This window comes from Schistocerca serialis, chromosome 1 (assembly GCF_023864345.2).
Source record: "Schistocerca serialis cubense isolate TAMUIC-IGC-003099 chromosome 1, iqSchSeri2.2, whole genome shotgun sequence".
NCBI lineage: Eukaryota > Metazoa > Arthropoda > Insecta > Orthoptera > Acrididae > Schistocerca > Schistocerca serialis.
In genome coordinates, this window is record NC_064638.1 from 1253065870 (window position 1) to 1253089357 (window position 23488).

General features: G+C 44.7%; 1 protein-coding gene across 1 annotated transcript in view; it reads left to right on the forward strand.

Annotated features, from left to right (window-relative positions):
* Positions 1–23488, forward strand: part of LOC126456738 (Down syndrome cell adhesion molecule-like protein Dscam2) — a 427689-nt gene that overhangs the window by 84629 nt on the left and 319572 nt on the right. The window contains exon 4 of the mRNA XM_050092487.1: positions 16230–16379. Coding sequence (XP_049948444.1) covers positions 16230–16379 — 150 coding nt within the window. The remainder of the gene's footprint in view (positions 1–16229; positions 16380–23488) is intronic.

A 23488-nucleotide genomic window follows, 5' to 3' on the forward strand; every position in this document is an offset into this window, starting at 1 on the left:
AACCGGAACAGAAAAGAATTGAAGTATTTGAGGTGTGTTCCTATAGAAGAATGTTGAAAATTACGTGGACTGATAAGGTAATTAATGAGGAGGTTCTCCTCATAACCGACGAGGAAAGGAATATATGGAAATCAATGACATAGAAGAAGGTATTGGATGGCAAGACATTTCTTAAGACGTCGCGGAATCACTTCTATAACACTAGAGGGGGGTCTGTAGAGGGTACAAACTGTAGAGGAAAATAGAGATTGGATTACTTCCAGCAAATAAATGAGGGTGTAGGTTGCAAGTGCCACTCTAAGGTAAAGAGGCTGACACTGGAGAGGAAATCATGGTGGGCCACGTCAAACTAGTCACAAGACTCATAACGCAAAAAAATAAAAAACTATGTTTCTTCTACTACAGCGAATACTGTTTCCATTATTCCCGTTAAAGTTATTTGTAAAGTTTGTACCCCATCTTACAGCTTAATTATAATATGTGTGACGTAATAAACACAAAGTTAAAAATGTAGATTCCTTGTTTACAAGCGGGAGAGGGCGTGATGTCCCAGATTTTGCTAGGATAATTGAATCAGTAAGTAAAATAAGATAACTAAATTTTTGCGTGAGTTGATATCCAATAGAACCTAGCCTAATATTCATTGAGATCTTGACAAGATCTAACAGCAGATCCTGGAGTATTTTTAAAAAGGCAGTTTGAATGGACACAGGTTTGTTGGACTAGCTGGAGAGTGTAACATATAGGCTGAAAAGTTCAATTGGTAATCAGTAGTTATTTTTTTTTCTTTATGGTACTTCAATTCCCCATCTGGGGCGGGCTGGCAGCAGCATAGGCGCCGCTCTTCAGCCGAAAGACATTAATTATACAATCGAACAGAGGTAAAATAACATAAAGGAGAAAACATGGCGGTACATAAATGTTCAAATGTGTGTGAAATCTTATGGGACTTAACTACTAAGGTCATCAGTCCCTAAGCTTGCACACTACTTAACCTTAATTATCCTAAGGACACACACACATACCCATGCCTGAGGGAGGACTATAACCTCCGCCGGGTACATAATTATAAAAAGGGGGAACATTACGGAAGAGAACAGACAAAAAGGGGTGACTGTGAAATGGAGATAAAAAACTTAAAAAGTAGCGCTCACAAAAAACCACGCACTGAGACAATTAAAAGAACACAAGGTGAAGGACGGCTGGAGCACAAAAGTTGTGACGGCGCCGTATCACAGAACGATCACAGACAGCAACACTATGTACAAGTACAAGTCCAGCACACGATTAAAATCATAGCTCTTGACGTCACTGGAGAACAGTACCAAACACAAGACAGGTATAGCACACTGACGACAACAAACAAACTGTGAGGATCTGCCAGGGGTACAGTGACGAGGGAGAATGGAAGAAAGGGGGGACAGCCGTGCCAAAGGAGGCCATGGAGGGAAGGATGGGAGAGGGAAACAGCCAAGAAGGGGGTGCAGAGACTCAGGGGGGAGAAGTAAAAACTGCTCTGGGGGAAGGAGGGGAGAGGAAACAGGGGGGGGGGGCTGTGGAAAGGGGGGAACAAGGCCTATCTGTAGTTGGTAGGAAGGGTAGATGTCATGGTGAAGTTCACCATCTGGGAGGGGGAGGTGCTGGAAATTACCCTGATGAAGGAGATTCAGAGTGTGGGGGTGGAGAGAGGGAGGGATACAGCGATAGACGTGCAGCAACAGGCAGGGATGGAGAGGGAGGAGGACACCAGGGGATGGGGAGAATCAAGCCTGTGGACAATGCAAAGGATGTGGATATGTTGGAGGAAAAGGAGGAGGTGGGGGAAGGGGATAAGGCCATAAAGGAACCATGTTGGGGATGAAAGACAGATCCAGAAGGCAAGGCGGAGCGCATGGCGTTTGAGGATTTGGAGAGCCATATAAAGGTGGGGAGGGACGTAGATCCAGGGAACCCTGGCATACAGACGATAGGATGGACGAGGTATTTGTAGGTGTGTAGGATGGTGGAAGGATACAGTCCACATGTCCTGCCAGACAGGAGTTAGAGAAGGTGGAGGTGGGAATGGGCTTTCTGCTAGACTGTCAGGAAATGAGGGATCCAGGTAAGGTGACGGTCGAGGGTGAGGCCAAGGTATCTCAGGTTGGGGGGTGATCTGGATGGGACGACGATAAATGGTGAGGTTGAAATCATGGAGACGGAAGGAGCAGATGGTGCGGCCTATGATGGTTGCCTGGGTTGTGGAGGGTTTTATACGAAGGAACCACTGGTTGCACTAGTTGTGAACTGGTCAAGGTGGGTTCGGAGGATGCATTGGGGCGGTCACTAGAAAAGAGTGGTTAGTTATTATGCTTTGACGTACTTACAAAGTCGAGGAATCGACTTTCAAGACAAATAGGTTCTCATATTAGTTCAAATTGATGTTTCGATTACTGTTAATGACTGAGCACGATTTTTGAATCTTATCCTGGATGCTTTAGCAGTTAATTTGAAATTAGGTTTTAATTTTCTATTCTAACGCAGTGATGCTTGTTTGCAAGCATATAAATAAACCACAAATGACCCACTCTTGGCCGCATGGTACGCCTAGCCACATTTAAGTACTCACGTGACGCACAGATGGAATGGCAGTCATGTTCTGTTCCTCGAGTAATTGGCTCTAAGGAGCAGCGCATATTAAGTGGGACCCTGCAACCGAGGCCATCGCCCATATACAGAACCTCTTCTTTACGCCTTACACCTGACTCCAAATTCCGTTGGTCCTCTGAATGATGCTAAAAACCACGAACTGTGCGTTCACCCCTTGAACTAGGCTTTCAAGGCAAGGTGCAACGGTGTCAGCGTTGCCAGGCAACCCCTTGACGTGCCGCTGCCAACGCACCAAACGCCCCACCATCGTCCCAGCCCTAGACAGCAGTCTGTCGTCCGCAGCCAAAGAAGCATCCACCTGTTCGCCGACTGTGGCAAACTCACACTGCATTCGCGAAGGACAAGCACAGTTTATAGGTGTAATTTAGTTTTGCGTACAATCATGTATGTATATCACTGTTTCCTAACGTTTATTCGCTGTCGTTCATTATGTAATAAATTTATTATATTTCAACACTATAGCGAGATTCTTGTCATGAAAATCGTAAGTTGGTCTAGGAAGAGAGGTCGTGTGTGTCGTTTTCGTGTGAATAACATAAATTTCGTTCGGTGAGTTATCACATTCTGACTAGTTTTGTATCGTAGTTCCTGAGGAGAACCTGCACAGCATTTGACGAAACGAGTGTGGAAAACCGCTTAAACAGCACACTCAGACCTGCCGGTTTACCAGCCTGACGTTCGCTAACATGCCGCGTGGATTCGGATTTGGCTCACCTCTGTCACGCAAACGTTACGCATGGCAGGTAATTAGAGGCACGAAATCACGGAACCATATCAAAATAAAACGACAAACTGCGGCAAATTAATCACTAATGCTGAAATGTATAAGAATGCAGAAAATACAGCAGGAAACAAGTATAAAGAGGAGAGTGATATTTTCTGGTAATTTATAGAGAATGAATGACAATAAATTAACCAAACACAGTGTCAAATACCGTTGTCAAAAATAGTCAGTTATAAGCTTTGCTTTGAAGGTCAAGAAAAATTTACAGATAAACCACATACGAGAAGAAGAGAGAGTAGATATTTTTATAACAAAAGTGAGACAGGTGGTAAGCAGGAAAGAAGAGATTCAAAATAGGTTGAGGTGACGAAAGCGCAGGGAAAAGATGAAGGAATATTGGAGGGAGAGGAAGAGAAAACAGCAGAATATGAACTATTGGAATTGGTACGTGATGCCGGCACGAGGTGGGAAAAGTGTCAAAAGCCAAGATTTTCATCTCAGAGTAGCACCTACAAAAAACGTCCTGGCTTGTTTGTTGGATACATTCCAATCTGTGTCGTCCCCTACGTTTTGCCCTCCATTCCTCAAAAATTCTGCGAAGGATCTCATTATTTCTTATCTTATTAGTCCGCTTTAATCATCCTCTGCAACACCGCACCTCCGAATCTGTTCTTCTCCTGTTTTCCCACAGTACTTCCAAACATTTTTGTGCCCCAGAAGTATATATTCACAAATTTCTTTCTCAAACGATGGCCTACGTTTGGCCTTAATTAGACTATTTTCGGCTATGTATTCCCTCTTTCCCTGTGCCAGTCAGCTTCTTACATTCTCCTTGCCTCGTCCTTCAAGCGTTATTTTGTTGGCAAGGTAGCAAAATTCTTCCACTTCGCTGCTGCACACTCCCAGATTTTGATGTTTAGTTTCTCGCCAGTCTCATCTGTGCAATTCTTCTTTACTTTCGTCTTTCTTTGATTCACGTTCAGTCCACATTTTTGTGCTCATCAGGCTCTTCATTCAATTCAACGTGTCCTGTAGTTATTCCTCACATTCAAAGAGGATAGCAGTATCATCAGGGAACGTTATTGCTGATTTTCAGTCCCATACCTTAACCTTTTTACTACTCCAGTTATTGCTTTTCCTCTCGTACATGGCAAACAATAGCGGAGAAAGACTGTATCCTTGCCTTATGCCCTTTTCAAACTAAGTACTTCTGTCTTGCTCATCCAATTTTACTGTTACCTCTTGGTTCCTCCCCAACACTAACGATAGTAAAATGCAGGAAATATTAGTGATTTAAAAGTACTGCCGAGCACCAGCGAAAAGGAAACGCAACAGTTCATCCCCTACCCCTGCCATAAATGTCTCGAGCTATGATTAGGACGGTCATATTACGGAAATTCCACCCTATAAGGGCACGCATGCCATCAGTGAATAAAACAATACTGACTCAGTGACTGTTCTCCACCGCCCACCTTATACCAGCCTGTATGTTGTACATGCAGGTGCAGAAGCCGAAAGAGCTTTTTTTTGTTACTGGAGTTTCCAGGCGTTCCATCTACACCAGGTCCCCTTGTTTGGCTGCTCCCATGTCGACTGCGGAGCGACGCGGGGACTTCCGTAGTTGCAGGTGCCAATGCTCCACGGCCGTGGAGGCGGTTACGCCCGTTGTTCGGAGTTTTAGCGGTGACCCCCGACGGTGCTTTGTCCTATTGTTCGCTGTGAACCGCAGCAATGCTGTATCGGGCACTGTGGGGAGAGTTGTGCGCTCAGAGGAATCCATTCAAGCCTATAGGTTGACACTCCCCCAATTTTAGCTAGTAAAAACGAAAATTTGGCAGCCCATCAAACTCTTTCACCTGCTCAACTTTTATTCTGCCCCCGCCCCCTCTCCCCCTTCTCTCTCTCTCTCTCTCTCTCTCTCTCTCTCTCTCTCCCGACACGCACACACACACACACACACACACACACACTCCTGAAAATGTTTCCCTTGCTCTTGTCATGTGTTCTCTTCTAGGTACCCTCCCTCCCCCACCCAACCACCCCCACGGGCTCCTTACAAAAAAAAGGCATTTGAACACAAATATCTCCTTTTTTATTACAAAGCAGGATGTATTTAAAGCCCTGGAGACGTACCTTCAGGCGCTTAAAACCACTATGTTGTCATACCTACAAACCCGCTCCCACTGACCTTGTTAAAAAAATGTAAATTGAGGGCGGAATGGGAAGAAAGGGAAGGTAGAGAACTGTTGATGTCATCTGCATCGGGACTTCGGGCTGCATATTCCTAGATTTCTAGAAGGCTTTTGATACTGTTCCTGACAAGCGACTATTAACCAGATTGCGTGCATATGGAGTTTCGTCTCAGTTGTGCGACTGGGTTCGTGACTTCCTCTGAGATGGGTCACAGTTCGTAGTGACAGATGGTAAATCATCGAGTACCACAAGGTAGTGTGCCGGTCGGAGTGGCCGTGCGGGTCTAGGCGCTACAGTCTGGAACCCAGCGACCGCTACGGCCGCAGGTTCGAATGCTGCCTCGGGCATGGATGTGTGTGATGTCCTTAGGTTAGTTAGGTTTATTTGGTACTAAGTTCTAGGCGACTGATGACCTCAGAAGTTAAGTCGCATAATGCTCAGAGCCATTTGAGCCACAAGGTAGTGTCATATTTACATAAATGATCTAGGTGATAATCTGAACAGCCCCCTTAGATTGCTTTCAGATGACGCTGTAATTTACCGTGTAGTAAAGTCATCAGACCATCAATTCCAATTACAAAATGATCTCGAGACAATTTCTGTATGGTGCGAAAGCACTAAACAAAGTAAAGTGCGAGGTCATCCACATGGGTGCTAAAAGAATTCCGATAAATTTTGGGTATGCGGTAAATCTCACAAATCTAAGGGCTGTCAGTTCGACTAAAAACCTAGGAATTACAATTACGAGCAACTTAAATTGGAAAGACCACATAGATAATATTGTGGGGAAGGGGAAACAAAGACTACGCTTTGTTGGCAGAGCACTTAGAGGATGCGACAAACGCACTAAAGAGACGGCTTACATTACACTTGTCCATCCTCTGCTGGACTCTTGCTGCGCGGTGTGGGGTCCTTACCAGGTAGGATTGACGGAGGACATCGTAAAAGTTCAAAGAAGGGCAGCTCGTTTCGTGTTAAGGGGCAATAGTGGTGAGAGTGTCACTGATATGATACGTGAGTTGGGGTGGCAGTCACTGAAACAAAGACGATTTTTTTTACGTCGAGATCTATTAAGGAAATTTCAATCACCAGCTTTCCCTCCCCAGTGCGAAAATATTTTGTTGACACCCACCTACGTAGGGAGAAATGATAATCATAATAAAATAAGAGAAATCAGAGCTCCATCGCAAAGATTTAGGTGTTCCTTTTTCCCACGCTTCATTCTAGAGTGCAATGGTAGAGAAGTTGTATGAAAATTATTCGATGAATCCTCTGCCAGGCACTTAAGTGTGAATTGCAGAGTAACCATGTAGATGCAGATATAGATGTAGATGAATGAAAATGTGTAACAGACAGCAATTCGAAACCGGGATCTGCTGCTTGCTAGGCAGTTGCCTTAACCACTGAGCTACCACGACGCAGTGTTTACAGCAATTACGTGGACTTTCTCGGACTGCCTCTCGGCTGAGCCACACTCCCACCTAGCGCCACCTATCCCCAGTACGTCACTCGTCGCCGCTGATTCCTTTTGCCCCCCCCCCCCCCTCCACCTTCAATTTACATGAAACTGCATTTATTTAACAAGGCCAATGGGAGCAGCTATGTGGATAAGACGCCATTGTGACTTTAATCACATCGAAATTTACGAAATATGTGTCAATTGTCCGAAAGAACAGACACCACGTATTCATATAAATACAGTTTCGTTAGACCATAAAATAATTGTTACTAAAACGAAACGAACTGATTCTGTGTTGGATTGTTCAGACGTGAAGCGCGGATCACCTCATTGCAAAAACAGATTTGGCACATTAGACTGGTTTTCTTGCACATGTTCACGTTCTGAATGCTCGTGTACTCTATTAAAAAAGTCAACATACTAAAGAATAAATGTGCGTGTGCAGTGTGTGTGGACCAACAATCGACGAAGACGAATGCAGGTATCTCACAACACTATGCAGTGGTAGACTCAGCAGATAAGTGAAAATCGAAATCAGTTGTTACCTCTTCTTGTTCGTGAAGCCTGTATTAATTGTTCAGAGCTGCTCTTATGTACCTCCTAAGGCACCAGGTTCATCAGTTTTCTGTCGGTGGTGAGAGGTAATCAGGTTTCCCTTCAATGGTTAATGCTGGTAGTGGCGGTTGTAATTTTTGTTCCTTCTAATTTACTGGTGATTCTTTCCCGCTCCCCCAGGCACTTTCCATTGGTTGCCATGTGTGACATGAGAAACATACTAAATACCCCTCGAAATAAGACAGTGTCTTGGATCGCTGAAGAAATGATGTACGGTAGAAGTGGTAGTGACCCTCCACCACTGACGTAATCATGGTAATGAAGCGATAGAAGCGTGTCAGTCGTTTGCAAGAAATCAGCGCAGTATGATGGACCGATGTGGTAACATGACAGAATGGCAGAAACAAGCTATCGTGTTTCTATGTGCCCATCTCCGTACCATGAATGAAGTTGTCAGATTAGTTACTATTTTAGCCTGGACTGTGTAGCGTGTCTACAAGGAATGGTGTTTCACTTCCTGCCAGACTCCCGATGCCAAACGTCTTCTGGAGGTAAAAAAAAAATGGTAGGGCTTTCAGTCGTTCAACACAGAGCATCCCATCCATGTATTGGGATAGAACCGTTCACTACAGACAGTTTGTCATTTTGTAGATACTCCTCCAGCAGGCCAACAACGTGCGGTCGTTCCATATCCACCAATGAAAAGAAGTATATACCGTTTAATGTGTCGACAGAAGTGCCGACACAGTGTTATTTTGAGGGGGCCGATATGCACGCTATAATCTCCCGCAGAATATCTTGAAGTCTGAAACAGGACGCTCGATGAATGCTATAAAGAAAAGTACGTTGCTTTGGGAATACTTAACTTTTAATCCATCCTTGTTGTATACATCGTTCTTGTTGAGACATGCTTTAGACGATAATTATCAAATGCTATGTAAGGCTAATGGCGCCTTGCTAGGTCGTAGCCATGGACTTAGCTGAAGGCTATTCTAACTATCTGCTCGGCTAATGAGCGATGCTTCGTCAGTGTAGTCGCTAGCCATGTCGTCCGTACAACTGGAGCGAGTGCTATTCCGTATCTCGAGACCTGCCTTGTGGTGGCGCTCGGTCTGCGATCACACAGTGGCGACACGCGGGTCCGACATGTACTAATGGACCGCGGCCGATTTAAAGCTACCACCTAGCAAGTGTGGTGTCTGGCGGTGACACCACACCGTTGTAACACACCAGCAGTACAGACCCACTCACAGACCCACTAAGAGGCATCTACAGAAACGTACCTGTGCCTTATATGATATCACCCCGGACTAGAAATATCACGCCGCCATATTGGACCCTTTTCCGCGGTTTTGGCAGAATTGTGAACTGTCCCATGGACGTGCAACAAGAACATAGAGAGGGAATTTTCTTCAGAGTAAAGCACGACTCGCTTTCGCAAGGATACTAGTAAATTTGCGGAGAGCAAGGCGACCCACTTGGCGAGGTAAGTGTTGCCTATGTGAGGCGAATGCGCCTGAAGATTCACCACGGCTTCTCAACAGATGTGTCACCTAAAGACTACTGCAAGGCGTATAGCCAGGAAATACACTCCTGGAAATGGAAAAAAGAACGCATTGACACCGGTGTGTCAGACCCACCATACTTGCTCCGGACACTGCGAGAGGGCTGTACAAGCAATGATCACACGCACGGCACAGCGGACACACCAGGAACCGCGGTGTTGGCCGTCGAATGGCGCTAGCTGCGCAGCATTTGTGCACCGCCGCCGTCAGTGTCGGCCAGTTTGCCGTGGCATACGGAGCTCCATCGCAGTCTTTAACACTGGTAGCATGCCGCGACAGCGTGGACGTGAACCGTATGTGCAGTTGACGGACTTTGAGCGAGGGCGTATAGTGGGCATGCGGGAGGCCGGGTGGACGTACCGCCGAATTGCTCAACACGTGGGGCGTGAGGTCTCCACAGTACATCGATGTTGTCGCCAGTGGTCGGCGGAAGATGCACGTGCCCGTCGACCTGGGACCGGACCGCAGCGACGCACGGATGCACGCCAAGACCGTAGGATCCTACGCAGTGCCGTAGGGGACCGCACCGCCACTTCCCAGTAAATTAGGGACACTGTTGCTCCTGGGGTATCGGCGAGGACCATTCGCAACCGTCTCCATGAAGCTGGGCTACGGTCCCGCACACCGTTAGGCCGTCTTCCGCTCACGCCCCAACATCGTGCAGCCCGCCTCCAGTGGTGTTGCGACAGGCGTGAATGGAGGGACGAATGGAGACGTGTCGTCTTCAGCGATGAGAGTCGCTTCTGCCTTGGTGCCAATGATGGTCGTATGCGTGTTTGGCGCCGTGCAGGTGAGCGCCACAATCAGGACTGCATACGACCGAGGCACACAGGGCCAACACCCGGCATCATGGTGTGGGGAGCGATCTCCTACACTGGCCGTACACCACTGGTGATCGTCGAGGAGACACTGAATAGTGCACGGTACATCTAAACCGTCATCGAACCCATCGTTCTACCATTCCTAGACCGGCAAGGGAACTTGCTGTTCCAACAGGACAATGCACGTCCGCATGTATCCCGTGCCACCCAACGTGCTCTAGAAGGTGTAAGTCAACTACCCTGGCCAGCAAGATCTCCGGATCTGTCCCCCATTGAGCATGTTTGGGACTGGATGAAGCGTCGTCTCACGCGGTCTGCACGTCCAGCACGAACGCTGGTCCAACTGAGGCGCCAGGTGGAAATGGCATGGCAAGCCGTTCCACAGGACTACATCCAGCATCTCTACGATCGTCTCCATGGGAGAATAGCAGGCTGCATTGCTGCGAAAGGTGGATATACACTGTACTAGTGCCGACATTGTGCATGCTCTGTTGCCTGTGTCTATGTGCCTGTGGTTCTGTCAGTGTGATCATGTGATGTATCTGACCCCAGGAATGTGTCAATAAAGTTTCCCCTTCCTGGGACAGTGAATTCACGGTGTTCTTATTTCAATTTCCAGGAGTGTATGTTGGGGCGATTGGAATTTTCGAGCACTTACGGAACTTATCCTATCGCTGGGTTGTACCAAGTATTCGAATTGGTCGGTATTGCATTTGCATGTCTCCTATTTGATGATTCTTTCCGATAGCAGTGGAATAACGCTACAGATGACAAGCGTCTCCCACCCAACATGTCGCCTACCAATAATGCTACCACTCACAATGTCATCCACATGTGCTCTCTTTGTCACTCTAATTATCCCTGTGTTAAACACAGACAATGTGCACTGTACCGAAAACACTTAGCCACTCAAACCTATGCAGGTGCATTAGGTGGGCGCATACTCTATTACCAAGTGCGTCAGATGTTTGTTATCATATAGCAATTTTTCTGCACAAATTGATACATTCTTGACCCGTGTAGCTCCCTTATAAGATTTTGTGGTAATCAGAATCCCTTAAAACACACCCGATGAAAGCTAAATTACTCCTGTCAAACTTTACCAATAATGACATCCTTGACTTTATTCAGTTGGTCAATCCAGCTGCACGTAACGGAAAAAGGTGGTCAATGATGGTCAAACATTAAAAGACATAGAGTAAGGGCACAACTTCTATTGTTCCTGTCGAGTTCATTGAACAACAATCATTTATCTAAGATTTCTCATCAACTGCAAATAACAATAATTTACGGCACTATACTGACTGGAGATCAGTCAACACGTAAACTTCAGGGTTCTATGTAATCCACCAGCAGATTAGTCATGAATTAAAAGAAACATATCTCCGGAATCAGGCCCAAAAGATCACATGATAACGACCGCCCATATGGCGTCATTTGGATACAGTACAGGGTGGCACGCCATCAGCATACCGCTCTCCTGGTGACTGTCAGCTTTCCGAATCTTGGAACAGCTACTTTTTATCTTCTAATTAAAATAGGTCCTCAGTTGTTCTCATGTGTTTGTGTGTGACACGTCCCAGTCCTTTCATCAAAGAAAGTTCTCTGGCAGCAATAAGGTCAGGATCAGGACCCTCCGCAAGACAGACAAATATGATGATCACTCACGTACAGAGGCAGACAGAATTAAAGCAAATATTAAATCACAGTAAGCTCAAAATTTACGCAGGATCCAGGCACGACTGTGCTCATCAATAACTCCCCATCAGTTGTAACGAATGACTATAACAAACAACTATAATGTCGGCGGCACTGAACACTGCCAACCCACTACGCATTGTTTTCGGACATTATCAAATCGGAAGACAGGTGACATGTTATGTTAAAATATGTGAATCAAAAATCCTATGTCAAGATAGCTAAAACTCCTTTATTGATTACTAGTTTGTGTTCATTGACGAGCCATCTTCAGATCAATGAAAATTATTACTTAATTCAGTGTGTGTCAGCCACCAGGCATTAAACATCGTCATTACTATTGACTTCAACCGATTATGACGATGTCTAAGACCTGGCTGCTGATACGCAATGAATTAAGGCTAGGTTCTCATTGAAATGAGAAGAAAATAGGCAAAGTTTGGATTTTATTTGGGGGAGGGGAGGGGGGACGGTTAAAAGACATTCAAAGCATCTGTTTGGGGATTACGATTGATCATACTTTGAACTTGACGAACTTTATTTTAGATTTTAAATACTAAAAAACAAAATGGTGCCGATAATTATGGTTTGTTCAAGGGACTGCGAGTTGGAAGTGCGCAGACTGCGTGCATTGTAGACTCTTGGGAGTTATCTGAAACAAAAAATGGATAACATCAGTCGATACTACATTGAATTTATGGGAGTTTATACCTAATCACAATGAAGTAACCTTAAATTTATTAACTTGAAGTTCGATTTTTGGAGGATTTGCTCACTTTCTATGGCTTTACAGAAATTGTTAATATTATCAATTTTCACATTTTGTAGACACGAACTCCCAAGATTGAACCGTTTTTATTATATGTTGCATGCAGCTTTCACAAATCGTTTCTCAAGAAGAACCTTTTTGAAGTTTAGGGAAAACTTTTATATGTACTATTAGCTCGTTTTGAATAAAAACTACATGTTATTATATGTTTTTGATGTCGCTGACAACCAATCTGAAGTTAGATTTTCAAAATGGGTAATGCAATAAAGTTTTTTTGGCCAGTTTTGACGCAAATTTGACAAAAAAAGTGCTTTCATTTAGTCTGGAATTCCAGGATCGTTACTCAACCCTTCCTCTACCTCGAACTGTTCTTGGAGGGCAATTCCCTCACTCTTCTTGGCGAGAAAAGCTGATCTGGCTGAGATGAATGTCCTCCGATCGGCAGCCTGCACATGTTGTTCGTCAGCTTTTTCAGAGAATATGTTTGCATACATACTGCATAATAAATCATTTTTTGAACGTTCTTCCCGGCACGACAGGTTTTCTACCTCAGCCGCTCATCTCCGGCTCAGAACGCCCCACGGTGGCCTTGACACTGCTTCGAACAATGGACTGTAGAAACTTTTGTAACGCACGGACTAAAAATCCTTTTCATCACAACATTCCAGACACAAATACCTTTCAAAAAATGTAATAAAAATTGAATTTTCGATCATTTTGAGTGAGAACCTGGCCTTGAGTAATACTTTTTATCGATCTGAAGATGTCTTGTCAGTCAGCTGAAACTAGTAAGCAATAGAGGAGTTTTAGAGTTCTTGATATAGGATTTTTTATCCACAGATTCCACTACCCACTGTCTGCGAGCAAAGAGTTGTAATGATTGTTCTTCCAATGATCAGCTGCTCCTTCAAGGAACTATCGAAAGTTCAGAAATCGATGGCGATATTTAGCCAGATGAGTAAATAAATCAGACAACAGATAAATAATAACTATCAAAATCTATAGCAACCAAGACAGGAGGATATAAGATCTACATCTACACCTACAGCTACTTGATTACTCCCCTATTCACAATAAAGTGCCTAGCAGAGGGTTCAATGAACCACCTTCATGCTGTCCCTCTACCGGCACGTGAGAAAAACGAGCAATTAAATTTTGCCATGCGAGTCCTGATTTTTCTTATTTTATCATGATGATCATTTCTCGCTATGTAGGTGGATGCCAACAGAATGTTTTCGCAATCTGAGGAGAAAACTGATGATTGAAATTTCATGAGAAGATCCCGTCGCAACGAAAAACGCCTTTGTTTTAATGATTGCCACTCCAATTCACGTATCGTGTCTGTGACACTATATCCCCTATTTCGCGATAATACTAAACGAGCTGCCCTTCTTTGTACTTTTTCGATGTCATCCGTCAGTCCCACCTGATGCGGATCCCACACTGCACAGCAGTACTCCAGAATAGGGCGGACAAGCGTGGTGTAAGCAGTCTCTTTAGTAGACCTGTTGCACCTTCTAAGTGTTTTGCCAATGAATAGCAGTCTTTGGTTTGCTCTACCCACAATATTATCTATGTGATCGTTCCAATTTAGGTTATCTGTAATTGTAATCCCTAAGTATTTACAGCCCTCAGATTTGTCTGACTTATCGGGTAATCGAAATTTAGCTGATTTCTTTTAGTATTCATGTGAATAACTTCGCACTTTTCTTTATTCAGGTTCAACTGCCACTTTTCGCATGGTACAGATATCTTATCTAAATTATTTTGCAAGTCGTTTTGATCATCTGATTACTTTACAAGACGGTGAATGACAGCATCATCTGCAAACAATCTAAGACGGCAACTCAGATTGTCTCCTATGTCGTTAATATAGATCAGGAACAATAGAGGGCCTATAACGCTTCCTTGGGGAACGCCGGATATTACTGCTGTTTTACTCGATGACTTTAGTCTATTGCTACGAGTTTGTGACAGGAAATCACGAATCCAGTCGCACAACTGAGGCGATGCTCCGTAGACACGCAGTTTGGTTAGAACACGCTCGTGAGGAACGGTGTCGAAAGCCTTCTGGAAATCTAAAAATATGGAATCAGTTTGACATCCCCTGTCAATAGCACATATTATTTCATGAGTACAAAGAGCTAATTGCGTTTCACAAGAACGATATATTCTGAATCCGTGCTGGGAATGTGTCAATAAATCATTTTCTTCGAGGTACTTCATAATGTTCGAATACAGTACATGTTCTAAAACCCTACTGCAAATCGACGTAAGTGATATAGGCCTGTAATTCAGCGGATTACTCCGACTTCCCTTTTTGGGTAATAGTGTGATTTGAGCAATTTTCCAGTGTTTTGGTACGGATCTTTCTGTGAGCGAGTGGTTGTATATAATTGCTAAATATGAAGCTATTTTATCAGCAAACTCTGAGAGGAACCTGACTGGTATACAATCTGGACCTGAGGCCTTGCCTTTATTAAGTGATTTAAGCTGCTTTGATACAGGAATTCACGAATATTTACTTCGTCTTCTTTGGTGAAGGAGTACACCGAATATACCTATTTCTATGTTTCTCATCTTTGCAGTTGTTCTTGATTGGAATTCAGATCTTCACAACTTTTTTTCCTTTATTGTATTTCGATTCCCCCCGAAGGGGGCGGGCTAGCAGCAGCTTATTACGCTGCTCTGCAGCCTACAGACTTTTTTTAAAACGTAAGGAGAAATTAAGGAACAATAGAAGCAGGCGATAAAACGGGGACTTAAACTGTAAAACGGCGGAAAATGGGGGAAAGTTAAAACATAAAGCAAAGGGTTGGCAAAGCGAATAAAATACACAGGATGCAGACAGGTAACATAGTAGACAGACAATTAAAAAACATGGCGACAGTCTGGTTTCCGTTCGCATGAGATATAAAATCGCACCCAGCGACAGTATGATGGCCGTTCGCAACACTTCGGAAAAGACACAACACTGAACACTCACTGTAAACACGGCACTAAAATGTCGGCACAAAGAGGACACACCATAGCCTATGGCAGATGGGGGGGCGGCGGGGTGGACGTGGACAGATGAGGGGGAAAACAAGGAGGGAGGAGAGGAAAAACGAAAGGGGGGGGAACCAAAGGAGGGAGAGGACTCATAAGGGGGGGGGGGGGGGCAGGGCAGACGCGAGAGGCAATGGGAAATGGCAGAGGGGGGAATGCAAAAGGACTCAGGGGAGAGAAGGGGGCAGAGTGAGGGTAGGTGGGGAAAAAAGAGGATGGAGGGGGAGGGAGAGGGAGCCCAAGAAAAGGATGGAGGAAAGGAGGGGAGGTGAGGATCAGAGTTGATAGGAGGGATAAGTGGAGGGAGAGAAGGCATCATCTGGGACGGGGAGTTGATGGAAGCCACCTTGGGAAAGGAGATGGAGGGTGCAGAGATGGGAGGGTAGGGGGGACAAAACAGTGAAGACGTGGCAGGGGGCTCGGATGGGAGATCAAGGTGGCGGGAGGTGTAGAGCATGTGGATATGTTCGAGGAATAGGAGCAGATGGGGCAAAGGAATGAAGTCATAGAGTATCCGTGTGTGGGACGGGAGGTGTATACGGAAAGCGAGGCGGAAGGCATGACGCTCAAGGATCTGGAGGGACTTATAGAATTTTGGGGTGGGGGGTGGGGCATCTTCACAACATGAGTCCATAAAACTTTAATCTCTCATTGAAACCGCACTCAAAGAGTATCATGACAAAAACTGCGTACAAAATGTTGTACACATATCTGGTACCGCAATGAGACACCTGCACAATGTTGACAGGAGGCGGCCGCTTCGTGGTGACGAGCACTGGGGACCTGCTGGTGAGGCGGGCCACGACGGCGGACGCCTCCTCCCGCTACAGCTGCCTCACGCTGCATGCACTCACCGGGGAGCGCCGCAGGAGCACCCCGGCCCAGCTGCTCACCGTCACAGGTAGGGCTGCCACAGCCGCAGAACCTTCTAGTCGGAAAGGCTTGAAAGACTCGTTACAAATGCCCTGCACCAAATACCGAGCCCTGTACCAAATCCTGTAGTAAGAGTCTAGTGGTTGCAAAATAGGCCACAGGCACCGATAGCGGTAGGAAACAGATACTGCTGCCACTCAACAGGTGGCAGCACGTCACAAACCTTTCTTTCCCCGCTATCGAAGCTTCATTTCTTCAGGACTATTGGAATACATTACGGGCCATTAAAATTGCTACACCAAGAAGAAATGCACATGATAAGCGGGTATTCATTGGACAAATATATTATACTAGTACTGACATGTGATTACATTTTCACGCAATTTGGGTGCATAGATCCTGAGAAATCAGTATCCAGAGCAACCACCTCTGGCCGTAATAACGGCCTTGATACGCCTGGGCATTGACTCAGACAGAACGTGGATGGCGTGTAGAGGTACAGCTTCCCATGCAACTTCAACACGATACCACAGTTCACCAAGAGTAGTGACTGGCGTATTGTGACGAGCCAGTTGCCCGGCCACCACTGACCAGACGTTTTCAATTGGTGAGAGAGCTGGACGAGGTGCTGGCCAGGGCAGCAGTCGAACATATTCTGTATCCAGAAAGGCCCGTACAGGACCTGCAACATGCGGTCGTGCATTATCCTGCTGAAATGTAGTGTTTCACAGGGATCGAATGAAGGTTAGAGCCACGGGTCGTAATACATCTGATATGTAACGTCGACTGTTCAAAGTGCCGTCAATGCGAACAAGAGGTGACTGAGACGTGTAACCAATGGCACCCCAAACCATCACGCCGGGTGATACGCCAGTACGGCGATGACGAATACACGCTTCCAATGTGCGTTCACTGCGATGTCGCCAAACACGGATCCGACCATCATGATGCTGTAAACAGAACTTAATTTCATCCGAAAAAAATGACGTTTTGCCATTCGTGCATCCAGGTTCGTCGTTGAGTACACAATCGCAGCCGGCTGAAGTGGCCGTGCGGTTAAAGGCGCTGCAGTCCGGAACCGCAAGACCGCTACGTTCGCAGGTTCGAATCCTGCCTCGGGCATGGATGTTTGTGATGTCCTTAGGTTAGTTAGGTTTAACTAGTTCTAAGTTCTAGGGGACTAATGACCTCAGCAGTTGAGTCCCATAGTGCTCAGAGCCATTTGAACCATTTTTGAACACCATCGCAGGCGCTCCTGTCTGTGAAGCAGCGTCAAGGGTAACCGCAGCCATAGTCTCCGAGCTGATAGTCCATGCTGCTGCAAACGTCGTCGAACTGTTTGTGCAGATGGTTGTTGTCTTGCAAATGTCCCCATCTGTTGACTCAGGGATCGAGACGTGGCTGCACGATCCGTTACAGGCATGCGGATAAGATGCCTGTCAACTCTACTGCTAGTGATACGAGGCCGTTGGGATCCAGCACGGCGTTCCGTATTACCCTCCTGAGCCCACCGATTCCATATTCTGAAACAGTCATTGGATCTTGACCAACGCGAGCAGCAATGTCGCGATACGATAAACGGCAATCGCTATAGGCTACAATCCGACCTTTATCAATTTCGGAAACGTGATGGTACGCATTTCTCCTCCTTACACGATGCATTACAACAGCGTTTCACCAGGTAACGCCGGTCAACTGCTGTCTGTGTATGAGAAATCGGTTGGAAACTTTCCTCATGTCAGGACGTTGTAGGTATCGGAACCGGCGCCAAACTTCTGTGAATGCTCTGAACAGCTAATCATTTGCATATCACAGCATCTTCTTTCTGTCGGTTAAATTTCGCGTCTGTAGCACATCATCTTCTGGGTGCAGCAATTTTAATGGCCAGTAGCGTATCCTCTGTATAAGCCAGGAAAAATTACAGGACATGTTGACTGAAATAAATACTGTAATAAGCACGGAATATGTGTTGAAAGTAAATCGAAGGCAGACGTAAGTATTGAGAAGCACCAGAAATGATTAGGTGTGATGTTAGCTCAATGAAGGTCACAGCGATCTGATGTTCGAATTTGTATCACTCTCTGAGCGCAAGTTTTGTTTTACTTCTTTACTAGTTCAGAACAATTACGATGATGTTCGCAAGTGCCACTGGGGAGGTCCGGCCTCGAGTCCCGGTACTACCATAGATTGTTTTGCTGGCCCGAGGACTGGAACTGGGTGCACACAACATCGTGAGACCAGCTGAGGAGCTGCCTGACCCATTTGCAGAGGCTGCAGGTCACGAAAACTGACAATGGCCGGGATAGCGGTGTGCTGACCCCACCTCCCTCCACACCGCACCGAACGAAGCTAGTGGCAGAGGATGGCACGACACCGGCCGCTGTGGCCGAGTGGTTCTAGGCGCTTCAGTCCGGAGCCGCGCTGCTGCTACGGTCGCAGGTTCGAGTCCTGACTCGGGCGTGGATGTGTGTGATGTTCTTAGGTTAGTTAGGTTTAAGTAGTTCTAAGTCTAGGGGACTGATAACTTCAGATATTAAGTCCCATACTGGTTAGAGCCATTTGATGACACGGCGGTCGGTCGGTGTTGGGAGGGAGGGGGGATGGCGCTAGGGCCTGTGGACGGAGTTCACGTTTACGTTTGATGACGTTGAGATTGGTTGTCCTTACTTTTCGGGGTTAAAACGCACACACAAAATGCATCATCCTCCTCATCATCATCATCATCTTCGATGACATGATGTAATCCATAAGCGTGCTTGCACTTGGAGAAGGAATCACCGATCTGTAGATTATCGTAACTGACTGGAACTAATAATAAAATAAAAAATAGAAAATTCTTGAGATCAGAGATTGATACAAATTGTATAGATTCTAAAAATGACATGGGGAAAGATAACAACAACACACTTAACGTCGATGTGGCGGACTACGTGGTAGTCAAAATGAAGGAGCACTGTAATCATTACAGCAAAGCAACACGTGACAAGTGAATCATGGAGGACATAAAAAGCAGAATAGCATAATCAAAGAGGGCATTCTTCGCCAAGAGGATTGTACTGTTATCAAATATGGGCCTTGATATGAGGAAGAAATTTCTGTGAATCTACGTTTTGAGCAAAGAATTCGTGGAAGTCACTGTGGGAAAACAGGAAAAGAAGAGAATCGGAGTGTCTGAGATATGGTGCTGTGAAAGGATGTTGAAAATTAGATGAACTGATAAGTAAAGATGTCTTCCATAGAAATATGTGGGACCTGATGCCAAAGCAATGGGAAATAATTTCCACGGTACTAGAGAGATCCGTGGACGGCGAAGTGTGCGTGGGAAGACAGAGAACGAGACATGTCTAACAGATAACTGAGGACGTTGGCTGCCAGTGCTACTCTGAGGTGAAGACAGCGGCACAGGGGGATCAGTCGGAAGACAGATGAAAAAATATGAATATATTCATCTTCTCCATCAGGTCTCAATGTACTGCTAAATATGTGTGGGCACCCCGAAAAACGACTGAGCAATTTACATGGAGGACACTTTCCTTTTTTAAAAAATGCTAAGATTTCCCCATCCATCGAAAACTCCGTGTAAGATGTTGCGCAGGCAGTTTGTGAAACCCTGTTAGTAGAGAATAAGTTTGCTTGGGACTTAAAATTTCACGCAGTGCTCGCTTTAGTAGTGACGTAAAGCTAAGCTGAAAAACTTTGCGGAATAACTGTGGAAAGAACTTGTTAGCTATCCTAAGGCCTATGTAGTTATTCTCTGTGGAAAGAGCCTGAGATTATTTGAACTATGAGGCCGCATCCCGTGAGACAGAGAAAAGTTCACAGTCGCGAAAGTTTTTACGCCGACCATATTACCGTTTCTGTTCGCAGAGTAGAAACTTCGGAACAGCTATAAAAATAATGTATAGCCATCGAGGGCACGCTCGGTGTACCTCTGAATTTTACATCCCTGTTTGTGACCAACTCCAGTGCGGTTCTGTGAAACTAGTTTCAGGAATTGGTGTGCCTCTTGCCGGCTGAAACATAAACGGCATATTCCAGTCGGTTGGATCGCTGATCTTATCATCAATTTGCGTAATAGTCGTGCCTATGCTAGAAAAGGGAATAGCAGAAGCATACTTTCAATAAAAATAACTTAAAAATGCAATGAGGACTTAATGATGTGCGAAGCATTCTGTAACAATATGGTAATGATAAACCAGTAGGAAACATATAGAAAACGAAAATATGTTGTAAGAATGTGCGTCTGGGAAATTTTGTTTCTATGTTATAACTCATTTTTCACATATCTTCAAGAACATTAATCATGGCATGCATAGGAATAGTGCTTATCAGAAAATCATAAGAAAATCTGTCGCATATGAAGTGTGGAAAATGCCCCCTTGCGTACGTTTGATGAATTTACAATTTGGTGCATTTACAGTACTTAGGTTCCACTTGACCGAAGATAATGTTTACTTGTGACTTATGTCGGTTGCTTAGGTTGACAGGCGATGGCTCACTTCATTGCATTACACTTAGTATCGAATGTTTAAGAAATCATTACAAACTTTGCGAGAAAATAACTGTTTACTAATGTTCATGGCGAACTTAGTTTCCGATATAATGCCAACCTCTTCATCTCACAGTTGCACTTACATCCAACGACCTCAATTATTTCTTGGATAACTTCCATCTCTGTTTTTCTCTACAGTCTTAATCCTCCACTGATCGCTATAGTACCATGGAAGTTATTCCCTTACGTCTTAACACACGAGCCGCGTGGAGTGCCTGCGCGGTTTGAGGCACCATGTCACGGATTGCGCGGCCCCTCCCGCCGGTGGTTCGAGTTCTCCCTCGGGCATGGGTGTGTGTGTTGTTCTTAGCATAAGTTAGTTTAAGTAGTGTGTAAGTCTAGGGACCGATGACCTCAGCAGTTTGATCCCTTAGGAATTCACACACATTTGAACATTTCTTAAAACATGGCCTATCATCCCAGTCCTTCTCTTTTTCAGTATTTTCCACATATTTTTTTCCTCGCCAAAAATTAGGTGGACTGATAAAGAAAGAAATGAGGGGGTTCGCATAATCTGCGAGGAAATTAGTATATGGAAAACATCGACCCGAGGAAGGGACAAGATGGTAGGAGATTAAGTCACTGTACTGGAGGTAGTTATAAAGGGTAAATAATGTAGATTTTAATGTATCCTACAAATAATTCAGGACGCTGGATGTAAGTGGTTCTCTGAGATGAAGAGGTTGGCATGGGAAAGTAATTCGTGGAGGGCCGCGTCAAACCAGTCAGAAGACTGAAGACCCAAAAAATAAAAATAAAAATAATTGAAACTAAAGTTTTATACAATCGACAGTGTAGTGCCGCATATCATCACGATTTGAGAAATAAATCCTGTACAAAAAGTACCCTCTGCCCGATGTGTCTTTAGCAGTACAGATAAAGTAATGCAGCGTAGTATGCCAATAGGTGGAAGATGCCAAAATGTTGATATTTCCGCCAATACCCAACGGGTGGCAGTCCCATCTATCACCACTTGTTATGGAGAACGTGCTGTCTGTAGGAAGAAGAAAGTTGACCGTATTTCGTCATTAAAGACGAAGAAGAAACCTGAATTTATCCATTAAAGACGAAGTAATCGGAGAATCATAAGCGCGCAACTTATAGTTCCTTTCTCGTTTATTTGCGACGGATTTTTTTTTTTTTTTTTTACGTGCGTGCGTGCGATGCACCAATTGCTACGGATTATACGTTGCTGCTGCTGCAATGCCATTTCTTTTATAATTTTTGTTCACCTACCTCTTTACAGCGGTAGATCTTCGCACGTAAACTCCTGACTGCAGCTACTTACGAGATCACAGAAAAGCAGTGTTGAGGAAACTGTAACCTCATAGCTACACGCCGGAGGCCGCATAAGTAAAATTTGCTGTAAATTTTCTATGTACTTTAAAGAAATGATTCGGAAAGGGGATGTCACTCGTACTTTAAACATGAGGTTCAAATTTAAACCTTCAATAGATCTTTATTGCCGTTAAGCAAGATCATCAGCCCACATTTACGAAAATTACTAAAGTTTCTGCTCACAATTATCACCATAGCCAGAACTTTTACCTTCCCAAATTCCGAAACCAATTACTTGTAAAATAGTCAATGATCGGCCAATTACTTCTGCACACGATATTCAGTGGTTGTCTTTAGTTAAAGTTTATGCTCGCCATAAAATGCTCAGTAAGAATATGCTCAGTACCGCCACGCTATATAATTCAAAGTTCCCTCGCGATTTTCGTCGGAACGAATTTTCACAACACTCTAAAGTTTTCATAAACAGTTTCTGGTCACTACCAGATACCATTAACACTGGACCATAACGCGGAAGTCATCCCAGGACTTCATCTTACACATAATGCGAAAAGTCACATCCAGCATAACCGCCTCCAAACAAAGCTAGCTCGCGACTCCCTTCACTCTCCCACACTCAAAACTGGGGCAACCGCCTCGCTTCTCATTGGCTGTCAGCACTTACGACCAATGAGAACTCAGTTATAGGGCGTGGCTCGCGCCAAAATCTAGCAAGCACCAACCACTTGTCTAGGCTCATTGACGTCATCAAATTAAGTAACACAAAACTCTCTAATTAAATAAACAAAACAAAATGAACTATAAGCTTTACTCTACATCTGGAAATTTATTATGTAGTCGCGAATGTTCTGGCTGTCTTATACATAAGCATACATACTTGGACATCCGACATTCACTAGTAGGGGAACCACTAGTGGATTCGTTCCCACGTAACAGAGTTGGAACACTTGCCAGTTCCTGTAGAGAATTACATGAATGATTTTTAATAATGCCGAACGTCCCACATACTCTCACGCACGCATTCTCATTCACACGCACCCTAACACACAATACACATATTTACTTAGAATTCTTGAAATTATTATTATAGAAAAGTCACAGAGGTTTTCTGAAACTAAAAACTTTCCAAATTTATATATGAACACTGAAAGTGTTGTCAGATCATCGTACATAGTCACTGAAGTTGAACTATTACATCACCGTATTTATTTAAATTCTTGACTGTCGGAAAATTACGGTTTTTTTTTTTTTTTTTTTTTTTTTTTTGGAATTTTACTAACTTCCAATAT